This window comes from Narcine bancroftii, chromosome 6 (genome assembly GCF_036971445.1).
Source record: "Narcine bancroftii isolate sNarBan1 chromosome 6, sNarBan1.hap1, whole genome shotgun sequence".
Taxonomy (NCBI): Eukaryota; Metazoa; Chordata; class Chondrichthyes; order Torpediniformes; family Narcinidae; genus Narcine; species Narcine bancroftii.
Window position 1 is genome coordinate 207,339,697 of NC_091474.1, and position 20,386 is coordinate 207,360,082.

The 20,386-nt window shown below is 42.1% G+C and overlaps 1 protein-coding gene across 5 annotated transcripts in view; it reads left to right on the forward strand.

The window, feature by feature from the left end:
• The window catches only part of rngtt (RNA guanylyltransferase and 5'-phosphatase), a 429,772-nt gene that overhangs the window by 24,759 nt on the left and 384,627 nt on the right, over positions 1 to 20,386 (forward strand). For all 5 annotated transcript variants that reach the window (XM_069887348.1, XM_069887351.1, XM_069887349.1 and 2 more), the window contains exons 2-3: positions 6,551 to 6,660; positions 19,311 to 19,414. In XM_069887348.1, the coding sequence (XP_069743449.1) occupies positions 6,551 to 6,660; positions 19,311 to 19,414 (214 nt within the window). The remainder of the gene's footprint in view (positions 1 to 6,550; positions 6,661 to 19,310; positions 19,415 to 20,386) is intronic.

Genomic DNA, 20,386 nt, shown 5'->3' on the forward strand with positions numbered 1-20,386 from the left:
CTCATGATTTTAAATACCTCTATCAAATCTTCCCTCATTCTTTTATTCTCCAGGGAATAAAATCTTAACCTTATTAACCTTTCCCTGTAACCCAGTTCCTGAAGTCCAGGAAACATTCTAGTACAGTAAATCTTCTCTGCACCCTTTCTATCTTATCGATATCTTTCCTGTATTTGATGACCAAAACTGCACACAGTACCCCAAATTTGGCCTCACTAATGTCTTTTAACAACTTTATATCCCAACTCCTACACTCATTACTTTGATTTATGAAGGCCAATGTGCCAAAAAGCTCTCATTACAACCCTATCCACCTGAGATGCCACTTTCAGGGAAATGTGTATCTGTATTCCCAGATCCCTCTGTTCTACCACACTCCTCATTGCCCTACCATTTACTGTGGATGTCCTTCCTTGGTTTGTCCTTCCAAATTGCAACACCTCACACTTGTTGGCATTAAATTTCACCTGCAATTTTTCAGCTGGTCCAGATCCCTCTGTAAGCTTTGAAAACCTCCTCCGCTGTCCACAACACCTCCAGTCTTACTGTCATGAGCAAACTTATTAGAGATCAAATATATTTACAAACAATTTACCACCCTATCATGTAGATCATTGATATAAATGACAAACAACAATGGTTCCAGCCCCGATCCCTGAGGCACACCACAGGTCTCTAATCTGAGAAGCAGTCTTCCACCACTATTTTCTGGCTTCTCCCAAACAGCCATTGTCGAATCAGGCTCACTAATTCACCGTGAATACCCAGCATCTAAACCTTCCTGACTATCTTCTATGTGGGACCTTGTTAAAGACCTTACTAAAATCCATGTAGACAACATTCGCAGTCTTTCCTTCGTAAACTTTCCTGGTAACCTCCATGAAAAACTTTAAAGATTGGTTAAACACTACTTTCCTCGCACAAAGCCATGTTGACTTTCTGTAATCAGTCCATGGCTATCCAAATAATTTTATATTTGATCTCTAAGCAAATCTTAATATAATTTACCTACTACTAATGTCAGGCTCACCGGCCTATAATTTCCATGGTTACTTTTGGGTTCTTTTATGAAACAATGGAACCATGTGAGCTGCCCTCCAATCCTCTGGTATCACACCATTAGCTAAGGACACTTTAAATATTTCTGCCAGAGCCCCTGCAATTTCTACATTAGCATCCCTCAAGGTCTGAGGGAATATCTTGTCAGGCCCTAGGGATTTATCCACCCTTATTTGCTTTAAGACAGCCAACACTTCCTCCTCTTTAATCTGTTTCGGTTGCATGACCTCACTATTGGTTTTCCTTACTTCCCATGAGTTTGTACCCTTTTCCTGAATGGATACTGATTGAAAAAAGAACATTGAAGATCCCCCCCGCCTTCTTTTGGCGCCATACAAAGCTGACCACTCTGATCTTCAAGGGAAACAATTTTGTCCCTTACTAACCTTTTGCTCCTCTTAATATACCTGTAGAAGCCCTTAGGATTTTCCTTCACATCATCTGCCAAAGTCTTTCAGCCTTCCTGATTTCTTTCTTGAGGTTTTTTTTGCATTTTTTATACACCTCAAGTTCCTCATTTGCTCCATGTTGCCTATACCTGTTATACATTTCTCTTTTTCCGAATCAGATCCCCAATATCTCTTGAAAACCAAGGTTCCCTATGCCTTCTAACCTTGCCTTTAATCCTGACAGGAACATACCAACTCTGTAATGTCAAAAAAATGGGAGTATACACACACTTTATAACAGATCTTATTTGAAATACTGGAGAATTCATATCTACAGTACTTTGAAGAGGAACTGTGAGGCATGCTATGCATATTTCAAATGATGTTATTTCAGTTGAAATGACTATTGTCTTGGAAGGACAGCCAGAGTCAGGTTGTCTGTTTTGGACCTTTTTGCAAGGCTTTTGACCTCTCTGCAATTTAGAATCTCAACCCGAGGCCCAGACCTATCCTTCGTCATAATTAACTTGAAACTAATTGCATTATCATTATTGGACCCAAAATGTTCCCCTACCCATACCTTTGTCACCTGTCCCGTCTCATTCCCTAATTGGAGATTCAGTATTGCACTCTCTAGTTGGTACCTGTATATTATTGATTTAGAAAACTTTCCTGAACACATTTGACAAACTAAGCCATCCAGTCCTTTTAGAGTATGTGAGTCCTAGTCAATATGTGGAAAGTTTAAAATCTCCTACTGTCACTATCTTATGTTTCCTTTAGCAGAATGCTATCTCTCTACTGATTTGTTCCTCTAATTCTTGCTGTTTATTGGGCAGTCTATAATACAACCCCATGGGTGTGGTCATACATTTCCTGCTTTTCAGCTCTACCCGTATAGCTTCAGTTCATGAGCCCTCTGGTTTGTCTTGTCTTAACAAGTTTCCCTGACTAGCAATGCCACTTCTTCCCCTTTCATCCCTCTATGGTCATTGGAATCGTAGTGGACATGATGAAATAATCACACAAGGTGTAGAAGAAAAATGATCTTATTGAAAGTGTTGCATGTCTGTTTCTTTTGTAAACTGAGAGCCCCTTTATCTTTTGTAAGTTAAGAAACCAGTTTCAACTGATCTGCAAAACGGGGCTCCTGAAATGGGATACTTTGAAATGTGCTTTGCGTGCAAAGAGAAATAAGAGTTGCTTTATTGCTTGTTCATCTGTATAGAAATGTGCTGTTGTCTTCTGCAGTCAGAGTCCGTGCCTGACACTAGTTAGGACTGTCTCTCCATGATATTATGTAATAAAGCTATCGAAGCAAACTCTGAAGTCTCAGCCTGAGTTATTCTGACAAGAGATTTATTTCCCTGACACAAGGAGTTTCGAGAGTGAATCAAACTGATTTACTCTTCATCACCCGCACAACCTTTTACAAGCCAGAATCATGTGCTCGACACGTGCTAATGTCATCACGCACTGAAGTCACATGGCCGGTTCAATGCTTCCTGAGAGTTGTAGTTCTGCCATAGTGCGCTATACGCTCCCCCCCCCCCCCCCCCACAAAGAATCGGTAGAAAGGTTTGTCTTTTATGTTAAACTCTGCGACAGACTATTGGCTACTGTAATGAGGAAGACTTGTCTACATGAGCTGGTTTAAGCCTGTCAATAGTGAAAGACTGGCTTCCCATCAATGACCTAGTTTGTCTCAGTATCCTATAAGGTCCTTCATAGGGCGTCTGTAAAGGTTGAACAATGTTCCCCTTTGGATGAAGTCATATTCACAGTTATTGAGGTCTTCAGGCACAAAAGAACTGTTCTCCATGTGATGATGGTGGTATAGGGGTCAATTTTCCTGCACTAGCATGTGGCATGGATAACAATCCTGAAATTGCTACCCTGGAGTTCTGTCCTTCAACCTAGTGCCTAACTCCTTGAACTCTCCTTGCAGGACCTCCTCACCCTTCCTACCATCATTATTGGTCACTAACTGGACCACGTCATCTGGCTGCTCCCCATCCCGCATGAGACTGCTGAGAACCGGATTTGAGATATTTTGGACCCTGGCACTAGGGAGGCAACATACCATCTGGGATACTCTATCTCTTCCACAGAACCTCATCTGTCCCCCAAACTATGGAATCCCCTATTACTGCAGCTTTCCTCTTCTCAACCCTTCCGTTTTGAGCCACAGGACCAGACTACATGCTAGAGACCTGTTTTGTGGCTTGTCTCTGGTAGGCCCCCACCCCCACCCCCCAACAATATGCAAAATGATATTGAAGGGATTGGCCACAGCAGTGCACTGTACTACCCATCTCTTCCCTTTCCTTTTCACCCATTTTCCCTCCTGTCTCCTTGTGTGATAGTGTCCCTGTAACTTCTATCTATCACCCTTTGTCTTCTGAATAATCTGGAGTTCATCCAACTCCAATTCCTTAAGTTGGCTTGTTGGGAGCAACAGCTGGATGCACTTCTCACAGATGAAGTTGCCAGGGACACTGCTGGCTTCCCTGAAGACCCACATTTTGCAAGAGGAGCATTCCCCTGCCTTGGCTGCCATTCCCACAGTTTATGAATAGAGAAACAAAACATATTTCTAAATCCTGCCCTACCTGTTCAAATAGGGTGGCCCTTTCTGACTTCAACTCGTACAGTTCCTTGTCTCTTGTCTGTTCTCACCGAAGCCTGTTAAGCCATAGCCTTATCACTTTGTACAGGGAGAATAGTAGAAAACTGAGTACACAGTTGTTAGAAACAGAAGTACCTTCACAGAATTTGCTTGAGACAAAAATTGAGAACAAAGAACATTTATTATACAACAATGCAAAGTTGGGTGCTTCCCCTTACCCTGGGAATACACACATACACTGGGGCTCACCCAACTTTTATACAGTTTATTTCAGTATAGGAATACCCTCCCCCTTACATTCTTCTGCCTCCTGGATAGGTTTGGCATTAGACAATCCTGCCTGCCTACGTGCTGTTTCTGTGAACTTGGAGGATGAGGGGGTATCCTGTCGGTGTCTCATCATGTCATCATCCTCATTGTCCTTATTCACAACCCTGTCTTTGTTCTAATTTACACCTTCCCCTGACCCTCAGGGCTATGACCTCTTCATATGTAGAACTGGCTAATACGGCTTACTAATTACATATGCAAAACCTGCTAATTCTATCTAGGGCTAGAAGACCCTTATCTTATTCAGACGACTAACTCTACTTCCTACATTCTATTATCTATTGTCTATCCTTATCATTCATACAGTGAACTTGCTGAACTTGCTAGGAGATTCTTATCTTACTCAGACTGACTCTGCTTCCTACATTCTAATATCTATGTCTTATTCTGTTCATACTGGCTTTATTCATTTACCCATATATCTATATTAGTTTCCTCATCTTCATATTTTTATATCAGTTTTACTCATCTCTCACATAGGTGACCTTGTCCAGATGTTCCAGGGCAGAGTGTAGGGAGATGGTATCTGGTGTGGACCTGTTGTCGCATGAGTTGAATTGGAGAATGTTGAGGCTGGCTGGTAAGCTGAAGTTATTGTGAGCCATGACCAGCCTCTTGAAGCACTTCATAATGGTGCATGTCAGAGCCACCAACTGGTACTCACTTAGGTCTATCATTGTATTCTTTGTTATTGAGATAGCAGTAGTCTTCATGATGCAGGTGGGTACTTGAGCCTGAAGTTGGGAGAGGTTGAATATGTCTAAATACCCTGTCAGCTAGCCATAGCAGGCTGAAAGGGCATGTTTGGGAACCCCCTGGGCTATTTCCTTTCTGTGGGTTCACTCTGTCAAAGGTTGTTTTTACATGTGTGGCAGTGACTCAGGTTCAGGTGTGCAATAGGGGTGGGATGGGGGAAAGATGTACTGGGTTGCTGCCCTCCAATTGGGAAGTTCGCGTGCAATGCAGTTACCTCATAAGGAAGGGATACAACATTGTTTGCTATTCTACCCTGTTGTACTTTATAGCCTGTGATGCAATGTGTGCCCTGCCACAATTGCCTGGCGTCCATGAGGTGCACCTGGGGGTCTGATATGATATTGCCTCTTAGCATCTCTGATGGCCTTATGGAGGTGATGCCTTGATTTCTTGTATAGGGCCAGGTCATCTGACTTGAATGCCTAAGTCCTGGCTCCCAGTAATGAATGAAGGTCACAGTTCAGCCATGGTTTTAAGTTAAGGAACATATGGATTTTATTCTTTGGCTTATAGTCCTTTACACATTTGCTGATGAAGACTGTGTCAGCAGAGGTGTTTCTGTTGAGATTGTTTGCTGAATCCTTGAATATGGACCAGCCTACTGACTCAGAGCAGTCATTCAGGATGTCATCTATTTCCTCAGTCCAGTGATTTAAAAAAAAATATATAACCACTGCTTCCTCATGCCTAAGCTTCTGCTTGTAAAGCTTGTAAACAGGAGAAACATTTAATTTACCAAGGTGTGGGATGAAACATTTGGCATTTTTAGCCCATTTTCCACTCCCACCCTGTCCTAGAATTTACTGGGACAGAGTCCAGTGGAAAAGGGACACTGTCCAAATGGCAACATCAAATGACGTCATTTCAGACCAGGAATTAACTGCCTCTACCCCTACTCATATCCTTGGTGTTTGTTGATGCCGACGTGCTAATAAAACCAGTGGAAAAGCGACAGCAGAAAGTTACCGTTTCCAGTTGAAGGTAGATCACTCCGATCCCCAGGGATCAGTGGAAAAGCAATTAGTGTACCAGTTAAGGGTGGCCCTGTGAAACGGAACAAAGGGCTTCATATCCTGGAACACTGCTCAGCCAATTAACTGGGATGCTAGTAGAAAAGGGGCTTTTGATGGTTGTGTAGTTTTGGTCAAGGGTGTGGGGGCTTCTGATGGGGCAAATTACATGCTTCTGAAATTTTGGAAGCACACTCTTGTAATTGGCATAATTGAAATCACCAGCTATGATAAACATGGCTTTGGAAATTTTGGTGAAAGTGAAATGGCTACAAAGTCTCTTGACTCCTAATCAGATCTCTGATTCAATAAGTGTGAACTTCATAATCTTTGTGTACTCTAATAACTAAGTTTGGTTCTATCTTATTATTTTACAGGAAAGTTTTTGCCTTTGAAAACTATGTTGGGAGCAAAATATGATGACCATGTTCCTGAAGAAAATAGATTCCATCCTAGTATGCTTTCAAACTTCCTAAGGAGTTTGAAGGTAAGGAACCAAAGTACAAGTCTTAATCATGTTGCTCTTTCATGCTACAGATTAAACTGGTGAAATTAAGTTTTATTTTAAATTGAGTATTCAATGTATAACCTAGAAAGATAATCATTAAATGAAGTAATAACTGTGTAGTTCAAACATCAAACAAATTAATCTTATTAAGATGCTGAATCTAGAGGTAATGGTTGAATGCTAGTAGATCATGCAGATGGAAAAATGTAAGAAATATTCGATACAGCACGGTAACGTCCTTTCAGCCCATGAGCCTGTGCTGCTCAGTCTCACCCAACTGATTTACAACCCCCAGTATGTTTTGGAGGATGGGAAGAAGCGGAAGCCCCTAGGGAAAACTCATGCAGTCATGTGAGAATGTACAAACTCCTTGGACAACATTGGATTTAGTCCCGATTGCTGGCACTGTAAAGTCTTTGTGCTAACCGCTACGCTGATGTACGTATTTTTAAAAGGACAACGGGTGGCATGGTTGGCGTAGCGGTTACCATAATGCCTTTTCAACGCCAGCAATGGGACCAAGGTTGGTATCCTGTGCTGTCGGTAAGCAGTTTGTATGTTCTCCCTGGGTTTTCCATGAGGACTCCAGTTTCCTCCCACCATTCAAAATCCATCGGGTTAATTGGGTGTAAATTGGGCAGTATGGACTTGTAGACTGAGATGGTCTGTTACCATGCTGAATGTCTAAATTAAAAAAATTAAAAATTTAAATTATAATATTTAAATAAGAATCATTAAATGGAAAAATAGAATTTTGTGATTTTTAAACTTGAGAATTTTGTGATTTTTGAACTTGAGGATTTCGTTTGCAAGACTCTGTAAAGGGGAAAAAAATTGTTTGTATCCGGCATCTTAAAGAACTTTAATTTTAAAAGTAATTATTGGTGTTGTGAAATAACATTCAGCTTGTGTAACTCTTAGAACCCAACTGTGCAAAAGACTTCTTTTAGTGGTTGGGGGATAAGTGTTGCACTTTAAATTGGACCATGGGAACTATTATGCCCACTTGACACTGTATTGAATGTAATGTCTTATTTGCAAGATGTCGTCTAAGATTTATGTAGCACTTTTGTATTAATACTTCTGTTTTTGTGTCCTGGCTTCAATTAGGACTGGAATGTACAACATTTACAGTGCTGTAGCTCATTAAAAATTGGCATCAGTGTTGAAATGAGCAAATAAAATGTTTCGTTTTAGTAGCAGTGTTCTTTGGTCAAAGGCCCATGAACTATGTACCTGAAAGAAGCACTGTGAGGAGTGAATCAAAATGTGTAAATGGAGTGCCTTGGAAAATGTTTAGTGTGACTCCAGCTGGAAAATGTGGGCAGATGTATGCTTGGAAGCTGGTGGGGTGAGTGGAGAGTTTGCATGAGAAGGGCCACAAGGTGTACAAATGGTGAAGGAACAGGTTTGTGGGAGGGACTGTATTTGTCTGAAGCTTTTGTATGTATTCCATTGAAACAATTTTCCCAGAGAAGGACAGTAATGTACACACTTATTTTTCAGAAATATTGCAAGTTTCAAAGGCCCTGTACTATGCTATAGAGTTCTGTGATCTGCCATTCTTCAATCCTCCAGTACTACTCATTCATTCACTCGAAACTTAGTTCCCTGTATGAATACAAGTAGGAATCTGCCATTTTGGTTGCCCTGGCTGTTGGTTGAACTCCACCTACCTGCCTTTTCCTCATAATCCTTAATTTATCTATTTTGCAAAAATCTATCGATCGATGTCTTAAATATATTTAATAGAATTCTTTGCTGCTTCCTTGAGAAAAGCAGCTCCTCCTCATCTGTCCTAAATTTGCTCCCCTGAATCTTGATGCTATGTTATAACAATTACAGCACGGAAACAGGCCATTAGGCCCTTCTAGTCTGCACCGAACCAAACACCCCTCTCTAGTCCCACCTCCCTGCACAATGCCCATAACCCTCCATCTTCTTCTCATCCATATACCTGTCCAACATTTTCTTAAATAATACAATTGACTCCGCCGCCACTGTTTCTCCAGGAAGCTCATTCCACACGGCTACCACTCTCTGAGTGAAGAAGTTCCCCCTCATGTTACCTCTAAACCTCTGCCCTTAATTCTTAACTCATGTCCTCTTGTTTTAATCTTTCCTCCTCTTAACGGAAATAGTCTATCCACATCCACTCTGTCTATCCCTTTCATAATCTTAAATACTTCTATCAAATCCCCTCTCAACCTTCTACGCTCCAAAGAATAAAGACCTAATCTGTCCAATCTCTCCCTATACTCTAGATGCTTAAACCCAGGTAACATTCTGGTAAACCTTCTCTGCACTCTCTCCACTCTGTTTATATCCTTCCTATAATTAGGCGACCAGAACTGCACACAGAACTCCAAATTAGGCCGCACCAACGTCTTATACAATCTCAACATCACCTCCCAACTCCTATATTCCATGCAATGATTGATAAAGGCCAGCATACTAAAAGCCTTCTTCACCACCCTATTCACGTGAGTTTCTACCTTCAGGGAACGATGTACCATTACTCCTAAATCTTTCTGCTCTTCTGTATTCATCAATGCTCTCCCATTTACCACGTATGTCCTGTTCTGATTCTTCTTACCAAAATGAAGCACCTCACACTTATCAGCATTAAATTCCATCTGCCATTTTTCAGCCCACTTTTCTAAGCAGCCCAAATCCCTCTGCAATCCTTGAAAACCTTCTTCATTATCCACTATTCCACCTATCTTAGTATCGTCTGCATATTTACTAATCCAATTCACCACCCCATCATCTAGATCATTAATGTATATAACGAACAACAATGGGCCCAATACAGATCCTTGAAGCACACCATTGGTCACCGGCCTCCAACCTGACGGACAATTATCCACTACCACTCTCTGGCCTCTCCCTTTCAGCCAATGTTCAATCCATTTGACTATCTCAAAATTTATACCTAAAGACTGCACCTTCCTAACTAACCTTCCATGTGGTACCTTATCGAAGGCCTTACTGAAGTCCATATAGACAACATCCACTGCGCTACCCTCATCCACATTCCTAGTCACCTCTTCAAAAAATTCAATCAGATTGGTCAAACATGACCTTCCTCCCACAAATCCATGTTGAGTGCTCCTGATCAGACCCTGTCTATCCAGATGTTTATAAGTACTATCTCTAAGAATTTTCTCCATTAATTTACCTACCACAGATGTCAAACTTACAGGCCGATAGTTGCCAGGCTTCCTCCTTGAACCCTTTTTAAATAACGGAACCACATGCGCAATGCGCCAATCCTCTGGCACTATCCCCATATCTAATGACATTTGGAAAATTACCGCCAGAGCCTCTGCTATTTCCTCCTTCACTTCTTTCAATGTCCTGGGGAAGATCCCGTCTGGTCCCGGAGACTTATCCACCTTTATATTCTTCAAAAGCCCTAAAACTACATCTTTTGTAATCTCTATATTCCCCATATTTACCCAATTTGCTTTTTTTTTATCTCACATCTCCCAATATCCTTCTCCTTAGTGAATACCGAAGAAAAGAAACTGTTCAATATCTCCACCATTTCTCTAGGCTCCACACACAGTTTTCCGCTCTGATTTTCTAAGGGACCAATTTTGTCTCTAGCTTTCCTTTTACCATTAACATATTTGTAGAACTCTTTTGGATTAGTTTTCACTCTGCTTGCCATAGTTTCCTCGTACCTTCTTGTAGCTTTCCTAATTCCTCTCTTAAGATTCCTCTTACATTCAATGTATCTTTCAAACATCTCCTTAACTCCATGCTTCTTATATCTAATGTACGCCTCCCTTTTTCTTCGAACCAAGTTTCCAATATTCCTTGAAAACCACGGCTCTCTCAAACCTTTTGCCCCTCCTTTTAACCTAACAGGAACATAAAGCTTTTGCACTCTCAAAATCGGATCTTTAAAAGACTTCCATCTCTCTACTACATCCTGCCCATGAAACAAATTGTCCCAATGCACACCCTGCAAGTCCTTTCGCATCTCCTCAAATCTAGCTTTTCCCCAATCAAAAACCTCAACCCTTGGCCCTGACTTCTCTCTTTCCATCATGACATTGAAGCTGATGGCATTATGATCACTGGACCCGAAGTGCTCGCCAACACTAACCTCCGTCACTTGACCCATCCCATTTGCCAACAGTAGATCTAACACTGCTCCTTCTCTGGTTGGCACCTCTACATATTGTTGTAAAAAACTAAAGTCTAGTCTCACCTTCCAGTGGAAATAAATTTCTTGCCTCTATCGTATTTTTCCCTTTTCATTCTTCTGAATTCCAGTGAGTACAGTCTAGGCGACTCAATGTTTCCTCACAAGCTAACCTCTCATTTTCGGAATCTAGCTGGTGAACGTCTTTTGCACCACCTCCAAAGCCAGTACTATATATTCTTTCTGAAGTTAAAAGAAAACTGGAACCGAATTGGTACTCTAGGTATAGCCTCACCAGTACCCTGTATGATTGCAGTAGAACTCCCCTGCTTTTAAATTCAATCCCTGAGTAATAAAGGACAATATTCCATTTGCCCTCGATGACCTGGAAGCCAACCACTCCCAAATCCCTTTGCACAATGAAAAGTTGCAGTCTTTCACGATTTAAATAATAACATAATGTACTATTTTTCCTTCCTAAGTTGGTTATTTAACATTTACAACCATTGTACACCATCTGTCAGACCTATGCCCATTTATTCGATCTATTAACACTTTCATGTAGTGAAAGGCTCCAAGGCACCGGCTGCATTCCCTCTCGGGGAAGGATACTTGGTGGAGTGCTGTACGCCTCACATGAATGTACAGCTGTTGCAAGTGGCTGGTTAGGGATGAGCTGATGACACAGTCAGCCAGCGACTCATCCTCCCTTTCTCTCACCCACTCACCCCTCTCCCGACATGGCCGCCTCAGGACAGGAGGTGCCAGGGCAAGGGCTGTCGGGGTGTGGGATGGCAGCAGGAGCTGTCAGGGCAGGGGCCATCGGGAGAAACCGGTGTGGGCTGTGACAGATCCGCCGGCTGCTCCACCACTTCATTAGGCTGCTTCGGCCTTTGGGGTCGCTTGTCAGTGGCTCAAAACGCGGCAGAACAATCCCAGAACAGTTCCAGCTGCATGGAGGATTATGGGTAGGGAGGACAGTCATTGCTCTGCCGCATATTTATGAGGGGTGGTGCTACGGCTTCAGTTGCCCCACCACCATTGACTCTGAAGGGCGCAACGAGGCGTTGCTCAACATGAATAAGACACAGGAGCAGCCTTTTAGGGCTGCTCCATGAAAGGTAAGTTTGTTTTTCCTCCATGCTTATAACCGGCCTCCAGGTGGAGGCCTGGCGTGAAAGGGCCTTGTATATCTTTGAGGTCTCTCTGCATCCTGTGCACAATATGCCTTTCCACTTAATTTAGAGTCCTCATCAGCAAACTTGGATGTGCTTTACGTGGGAACCAGTGTTGGGTCAGATGAGGAGCATGAGGAGAAAGGTAGATGCAATGCTGTATGAAAGTGAGAATGAGCAGTGGATATAACATAACTACAGTCAGATTGTTGAAATTAATTTAATGCGAGAGTATTAAGAATAAAGGTACTGAATGTAGAGCATGGATCAGAACATGAAGTGACATTGGCCATTACAGAAACTTGGCTGTTTCAATGACAGAATTGGCTGCTTCGTGTTTTGGATGCAAAGAGTAGAGAGAGAGGTAAACAGAAAGGTGGGGTGGTGGTGGTGGGTGGCAGCATTGCTCACCAGGGATAGTATCACAGCTGCAGGAGGGAGGTTGTTGTGGTTAGAATTCAGAAACTGGAAGGGAATGATCACTATATTGGGAGTTTTCTGTAGGTCCCCCAATAGGCATTGGGCCACAGAAGAGCAGGTAAGTTGGCAGATGTTGAAAAGTTACAAAAAGAAAAGTTTGTTATTATGTATTGACTGGCACTTCCTTAATGCAAAAGGCAGAATCTGTGATGTGTCCAAGAAAGATTCTTGAAACAGTACATATAGACGCCAACTGGAAGAGAGGCCATACCACATCTTGTACTGAATAACAAACCTTGTCAGTTAGGGAGCATTTCAGAGATAGTGACTAAAACTGCCTGATCTTCAGCACAACTATGAAGCTGGGAATGCATGAAATGGGAAAGTGTTCATCTGGGGAATGACAAATTATGATGGTATTTGGCAAGAACTTGGGAGAGTAAATTGAGAAGTGATGTTCTCAGGGAAATGAACAGCAGAAATGTGGAAGATATTTAGGCACAACTTGTGTGGGTTTCTGGATAGGTTTATTTCACTGAGAATAGGAAAGAATGGATAGAGTAAAGGAATCAAGAGAAGTGGAACAGCTAGTCAAGATGAAGGAAGAACAAGGTTTGGGAAACAAAAGTCAAGAAAGGCTCACAAGGATTATCAGATAGTTAGGATTTAGGACATTTGGAATGGGGCATGTGAAGACCTTGGAAATTAGGATTGAGGAAAACCATACAAATTCATGAAGAAAAGGATAATTAGAAAAGTAGGATCGCTTGGTGATAAAGGGAATATGTGCCTGGATGCAGAGGATGTAGGGAGGTCCTTAATGAATACTTTGCTTTACAGTTCACTAGTGAGTGGGAAATTTCCTTAATTCAGGCAAATGTGCTACAGCGTATTGAGTTTAAAGAAAAAACGGATCTTCTTAAAAATATTCAGATATCTAAGTCCCAGAGACCAGACAGGATTTACCCAGGGATACTACAGGAAGTGAGGGAAGAAATTGCAAGGCATTGATTATAGACAATAGACAATAGGAGCTGGAGTAGGCCCTTCGGCCTGTCGAGCCAGCACCGCCATTTTACAGATCATGGCTGATCACTACCATCAGTACCCCTTTCCAGCCTTATCCCCATAACCCTTAACTCCTTTGCCCACTAGAGTCTTATCTAACTCTCTTTTGAACATAATCAGCGAATCTGCCTCTACCACCCTCTGTGGCAGAGCATTCCACAGATTCACACTTCTCTGGGTAAAAAAAATGTTTTTTCATCTCCGTCCTAAAGGGCCTACCCTGTATTCTTAAAACTATGCCCTCTAGTCCTCGTCTCCCCCATCATTGGGAACAAGTAATCCGACTTCACCCTGTCTATCCCCCTGATAATTTTGTATACCTCAATCATGTCCCCCCCATCCTTCTAAACTCCATCGGATACGTTCAGTTTTTCTAGCCTTTCAGCATATGTCAACCCCGCCATCCCTGGAACTAACCTTGTAAATCTGCGCTGCACACCCTCTATAGCTAGTATGTCCTTCCTCAAAATTAGAGACCAGAACTGGACGCAATACTCCAGGTGGGGTCTCACCAGGTCCCTGTACAACTGCAGAAGGGCGTCTCTGCTCCTATACTCCAATCCCCTCTTTATGAAAGCCAACATGCCATTAGCCTTCTTCACAGCTTTCTGAACCTGCATGCTAGTCTTCAGTGACCGGTGAACAAGTACTCCCAGATCCATTTGTTCCTCCCCACTCCCTAGCTTGTCTCCATTTAAATAATACTCAGCTTTCCTATTATTGCCCCCAAAATGGATAACCTCACATTTGCTTACATTGAACGTCATCTTCCATTCAGCAGCCCACTCCCCCAACCTGTCCAAGTCCCTCTGCATTTTCCTGACATCCTCCTCACTCCCCACACTGCCACCCAGTTTCGTGTCATCTGCAAATTTGCTCAAGTTATTAAGAATCCCCTCATCCAAATCCAAATCATTTACATAAATTACAAACAATACCGATCCCTGTGGCACTCCACTCATCACATCCTGCCATCCTGAAAAAGACCCGCTTACCCCAACCCTTTGTTTCCTATTTCTTAACCAATTTCCTATCCATGTCAGCACCTTACCTCCAATACCATGCTCCCTGATCTTGCCCACTAGTCTCCCGTGCAGTACCTTATCAAAGGCCTTCTGGAAGTCCAAATACACCACATCCACTGGCTCTCCCAAGTCCACCCTCTTTGTCACATCCTCAAAAAATTCCAGAAGGTTAGTCAAGCATGACTTACCCTTAAGGAATCCATGCTGACTAGCCCTTATACTATTATTTCTGCCTAAGTGTTCTGCTATTACTCCTTTTATGATAGACTCCAATATCTTCCCCACCACCGACGTCAGGCTGACCGGTCTATAATTTCCCGTTTTATCCCTCCCTCCCTTCTTAAAAATCGGCACCACATCAGCCACTCTGATTCTTCCTTGGCCACATGAGTGGTACTGGAGGATTGAAGGATGGCAGATCGAAGGCCCTCCAAGTTGCACTGAGTTGTATATTCCCTCCATAATAAATGAAAATGAAACTCTTCCTACTTTCATAACCCTGTATTTTACTTTCATCCATGTGTCAATCTAATTGTCTCTTAAACACTTCTTTTGTTCCAGCCTCCACCATCACCCCTGACAAGGCATTTTAGGCACCCAAAAAAAAAACTTGCCTCTGATGTCTCCCCTAAACTTGCCTCTCTTCACTTTATATAGACAACTCTTGAGTTTACTACTCCTGCCCTGGGCAAAAGATGCTGACTGTCTATCTTTATGGCTCTCAGAATCTTGTAGGCCTCTCATCCTTCTAAGCTCTGCTAACCTTGCCTTATGACTTATTTTCCAATCCAGCCAACATCCTGTTAAATCTCTTCTGCACCCTCTCCATAGCTTTCACATCCTTCCTTGTCTTCACTCTCAATAACTTCTCCTTTAACTCATCCTATTTCCTCCAAATTAAAGGAGTAGCCATGGGTACCTTCATGGGTCCCAGCTGTGCTTGCCTGTTTGTGGGCTTTGTGGAGCAATCCATGCTGCAAGCCTACACAGTCAAGACCCCCTCAACTCTTTCCAACGGTATATTGACATCTACATTGAGGCTGCCTCATGCACCCACAATGAGCTTGCCAACTTCATTTACTTTGTGGACAATTTCCACCCGATCAAAAACTCATCTAGTCCATCTCCGATACTACTCTCCCCTTCCTGATCTCTCTGTCTCTAACTCTGGAGACAAGCTGTCCACCAACATATACTACAAACCTTCCAATTCCCACAACTACCTGGACTACACTTCCTCACACCCTCTTCCCTGTAAGGATTCCATCCCTTTCTCTCGATTTCTCTGTGTCTGCTGCATCTGTTCTCAAGATGAGGTCTTCCAGTCCAGACCTTCTGAAATATCTGCTGCCTTTTTCAAATGTGGTTTCCCCTCCACCACCATCAACTCAGCCCTCACTCGCATCTTCTGCTTATCTGCCCTGGTCCCCTCTGCCTCTAGACTCAACAAACACCGAATCCCCCTCATCCTCACCCACCAGCATCTGCATTCAACACCTTATCTGCCAGAACTTCCAGTACTTTCTGCAGGATCCAACCACGAGACATTTTTCCTTCTTCCCCCTCGGCTTTCTGCAGGGACTGCTCTCTCCGTGATTCCCTCATGCACTCATCTCTCCTAACCATTGCACCCCTGGCACATTCCCCTGTGTCTGCAGGAGGAGCAACACTTGTGCCCACACCTCTCCCTTCACCATGGTCTGGGGCCCTAAACAGGCCTTTCAAGTGAAGCAACACTTTACTTGTACATCCAGAGGACTTATTTACTACATCCAGTGAACCCTTTGTGGCACACCCTACATTGGAGAAACCGTTCGCAGATTGCGGGATCGCTTCGCTCAGCACCTCCTCTTCATTCACAACCACAGCAACCTCCCAGTGGCCAACCCATTTCAATTCTGGGTCACACTCCCATACTCATTTGCCTGTTGATGGCCTTGTGTACTATCGCATCCTGACCACCTGCAGATTGGAGGAACACCACCTTATTTCCTGTCTGGGCACTCTCCAGCCAGATGGCATTATCATTGACTTTACTGCTTTCCACTAACTAAACCTGCTCGCTTGTTCTTTCCCCTCCCCTTTTCCTGTCTTTCCAGTTCTCCTCCCCACCCAGTCATCCCTCCTCTTCCTCATTGCTGCTGTCCCCTCCCTCCTTTCTCCATCTATCATCTCTTGTCTTTGTACCCTTCCACCCCACCCATTCTTTTGTTTGGATGCTTGTCAGGATTTTCTCATACAGTTCTTTGATGAAGGGCTGAAGCCCGAAATGTTGGTTACCTTTGCTACATAAGGACACTGACCTGCTGAGCTTCTCCAGCATTTTTGTGTGTTTTTATTTTATTCCATCCGTGGTGTCTACAGAATTTTGTGATTTACTTCTTCCTATAATGAGGTGACCAGAACTGAACACAATATTCTAAGTGTGGTCTCACCAGAGATTTGTTGAATTGCAATATGATCTCTTGACTCCTGAACTCAATCACCTGACTAATGAAGCCCAGCATCCCACAGGCAATCTTAAGAGATGTATGGATTTCAACCCCATTTTTCTTTCTTCTTCCACAACTGTTAAGTATCCATCCATTGACCATGTACACACCTTTCAGGTTTAACATTTCAGGTTTAACCTTTCAAAATGTATCACCTCACACTTGTCCGGATTGAACTCCATCGTCACATCTCTGCCCAATTCTGCATCCTGTCTATATCCTTTTGAAACCTCTAACTACATCAGAATAAGAATTAGGATTTATTGTCATGAATAAGTAACAAAATTCATTGTTTTGCGGCAGCATCACAATGCAAACATTCATATAAACTACCTTACAAAAAATAAAATAAAATTAGTAGATCAGCAAAGACTCTCAAACTTCTACAGGTGTACTGAGGAGAGCATTCTGTCTGGTTGCATCCTGAGGACAGGAAAAATCTCCAGAGGGTTGTTAACTCTGCCTGCGCCATCATGGGCACCAGTCTTCACTCCATCGAGGACATCTACAAGAGGCAGTGTCTTAAGAAAGCAGCCTCTATTTTCAAGGACCATGAGCACCCAGGCCATGCCTCTTCACTCTGCTACCATTGACGAAAAAGATACAGGAGCCTGAAGATGAGCACTCAACAGCACAAGGACAGCTTCTTCTCCTCTGGCATCTGATTTCTGAATGACAATGAATGACAGACACTACCTCACTTTGTTGTTTTTTCTTGCTCTATTTTTATTTTGAAATGTGGTTTATATAATTGCTGCTGCAAAATAACAAATTTTGTGATGTGTTCATGACAATAGGAGAATTCAGGGAATTATCGACCAGTGGTGGGCAAACTATTAGAGAATTTTTAGGGACAGAATTTAAGAGTGTTTCAAGGAGTTTAGTCTTCGGGATAGTATACATGGCTTTGTGAGTGGCAGGTCATGCCTTACAAGCCTGTTTGAGTTTGAGGAGTTGATGAAAGAAATTGATGAACATGGGGAATGCATATGTATGTGGATTTTAGTAACATGTTTGGCAAGGTCCCTCATGAAAAGCTCATCCAGAAAGTTATGAGGCTTGAAAATCAAGGAAACTTGGCTGTGTGGATTCAGAATTGGCCACAAGAAGGTATCGAATGGAACATATTCTACCTGATGTTGGTGACTGGTGTTCCAGAGGGATCTGTTCTGGGACCCCTGCACTTTGTGATTTATGTAAATGACTCTGATGAAGAAGTGGTTCAGTAAGTCTGCAAGATGGTTTGAACCTTGACTGTGTTGTAGATAGTGTAGAAGGTTCAGGTTGTTGTAAGTTACAACAGGGTATAGAAAGGATGCTGAGTTGGGCAGAGAAATAGCAGATGGAGTTCAATTCAGAAAAGTATGAAATGATGCACTTTGGAAGGTTGAACTTGAAGGTAGTAAGTAGTAAATGGCAGGATTCTTAACACAGAATTTGAGTGCATGGAAGGGTGGTGGCGGCAGCTGGTATAGTAGGGACATTTAAAATACTCTTAGATTGGTTTTAAAAAAAGGTAATGAGCTGTTGGGAAGAATGAGATTGATGTGGAGTAGGTTTGTATAGATCAGCATAATATTAAGGTATGTTCCCTCAGTTCCCTTTTCCAAATCGTTAATATAGATCATGAGCATTTGTAGGCCGAGCACTGACCCTTGCAGCACTCTGCTCAATGTTGATTTCCAACCAGCGAAATGTGTTACCTCAACTCTCTGCTTTCTACTGATTAACCAATCCTCTTTCCATTCTAATACATTAAACCCAACTCTGTGTCTTTATGGATAAGTCTTTGAAGCAGTTCCTTATTGAACGCTTTCTGGAAATCCAAGCTGCTCCCCTCTATCCACCGTGCCTGTTATAATCACAAAGAACTCCAGTAAATTTGTCAAACGAGATCTGCCCCTCCTGAATCCATTGCTGAATCAGCTTGATGGAACATTTTCTATCCCGATGTCCTGTGATTTCTTCCTTGATGATAGATTCAAGCATTTACTCAACTACAGATGTTAAGCTAACTGGCCCATAGATAACCGCTTTATGCCCACATTCTTTATCAAACAGTGGCATGACATTTGCTGTCTTCCATTCAGCTGGGATCCAGAGAATTTTAGTAAAATATCACAAATGCCTCTACTATCTTTCCACCATTTCTTTCAGTATCTTGGGATGCATTCCATTAGGACTGGGGACTTGTCTACTTTCAGACCCATTATGAAATTTTAACAATTTATGAAAATGGTGTAATTCTGATATAATTTGAGTACTTTTCCACTTCTTTTGTTTTTTTTCTTAGGTGAACATGGTACTCTTGGTTGATTTAACGAACACAAGCCGGTTTTATGACAAGTCTGAAATAGAAAAGGAAGGTATTAAATATGTTAAACTACAATGCAAAGGGTAAGTTGGAACTTCCGTTTTGAAGAATTTGCATTATCTTTGAACTTTGAAATGACATGAATGGCATATAATTTAGTTTTATGTGCAATATATAGACAAGATCTTTTAAAATGTACAGAAGAGATTTTCCAGTGCACACCCTTTGTAACTACTTGAAGTTCAAAATAGTACAATAAAACCCCTGGAATCTGGCACCTATGAGGATTGTTAGATACTGAGAAGTGAATTTTCTGGTTGCTTGAGATTGCGTGTTACATGATTGGTGAACTAATGGTGAGGCGCATCAGTTTTAAACCTGTATTTTTATCTTTATTTTTTTAACTGGTTGCTTGAATTCCAGATAACAGGGGTTTTACTGTATTAAGCTTGCAGAAAATAACGTTTGTGCAAATGCAAATTAAAGGCCAGAAGATTGGTACAGAAAATTTTAAACAGCAATAAATGACTAAAACGTAATAAGGAAGAATAAAATTAGAGGAATACACAGGAATTAAATATAAAATTAATGTATAATAAAATTATACTGGTATTAAATAAATATGAGGAGTATTTAAAAATACAAAGTGAAAAAGTTAAATTCTATGAGAGTCATAGAATTGTTTGGCATAGAAACAGGCCCTCAGCTTACTGTGTTTATACCAACCATCGTGCCTATCTCTATTAATCCTAATTGCCTGCATTAATTTTGTATCCCATTATACCTGTCCCAATGCTTTTTAAATATTATTCCATCATCTCCTCTGGCAGCTATATTCTAGATATAGGGGATTCCATAGTTAGAGGGACCAGATGAGAAGTTGTGTGGGAAAGTGAGTATCTCGAATGGTATGTTGCCTCCCTGATGCCAGGATCCGAGATAACTCAGATTGAATTCATGGCATTGTTTGGAGGGAGAGTGAGCAGCTAGTTGTCGTGGTCCATGTAGGGACCAATGACGTAGATAGGAAGTGTTAAGAGGTCCTGCAAGGGGAG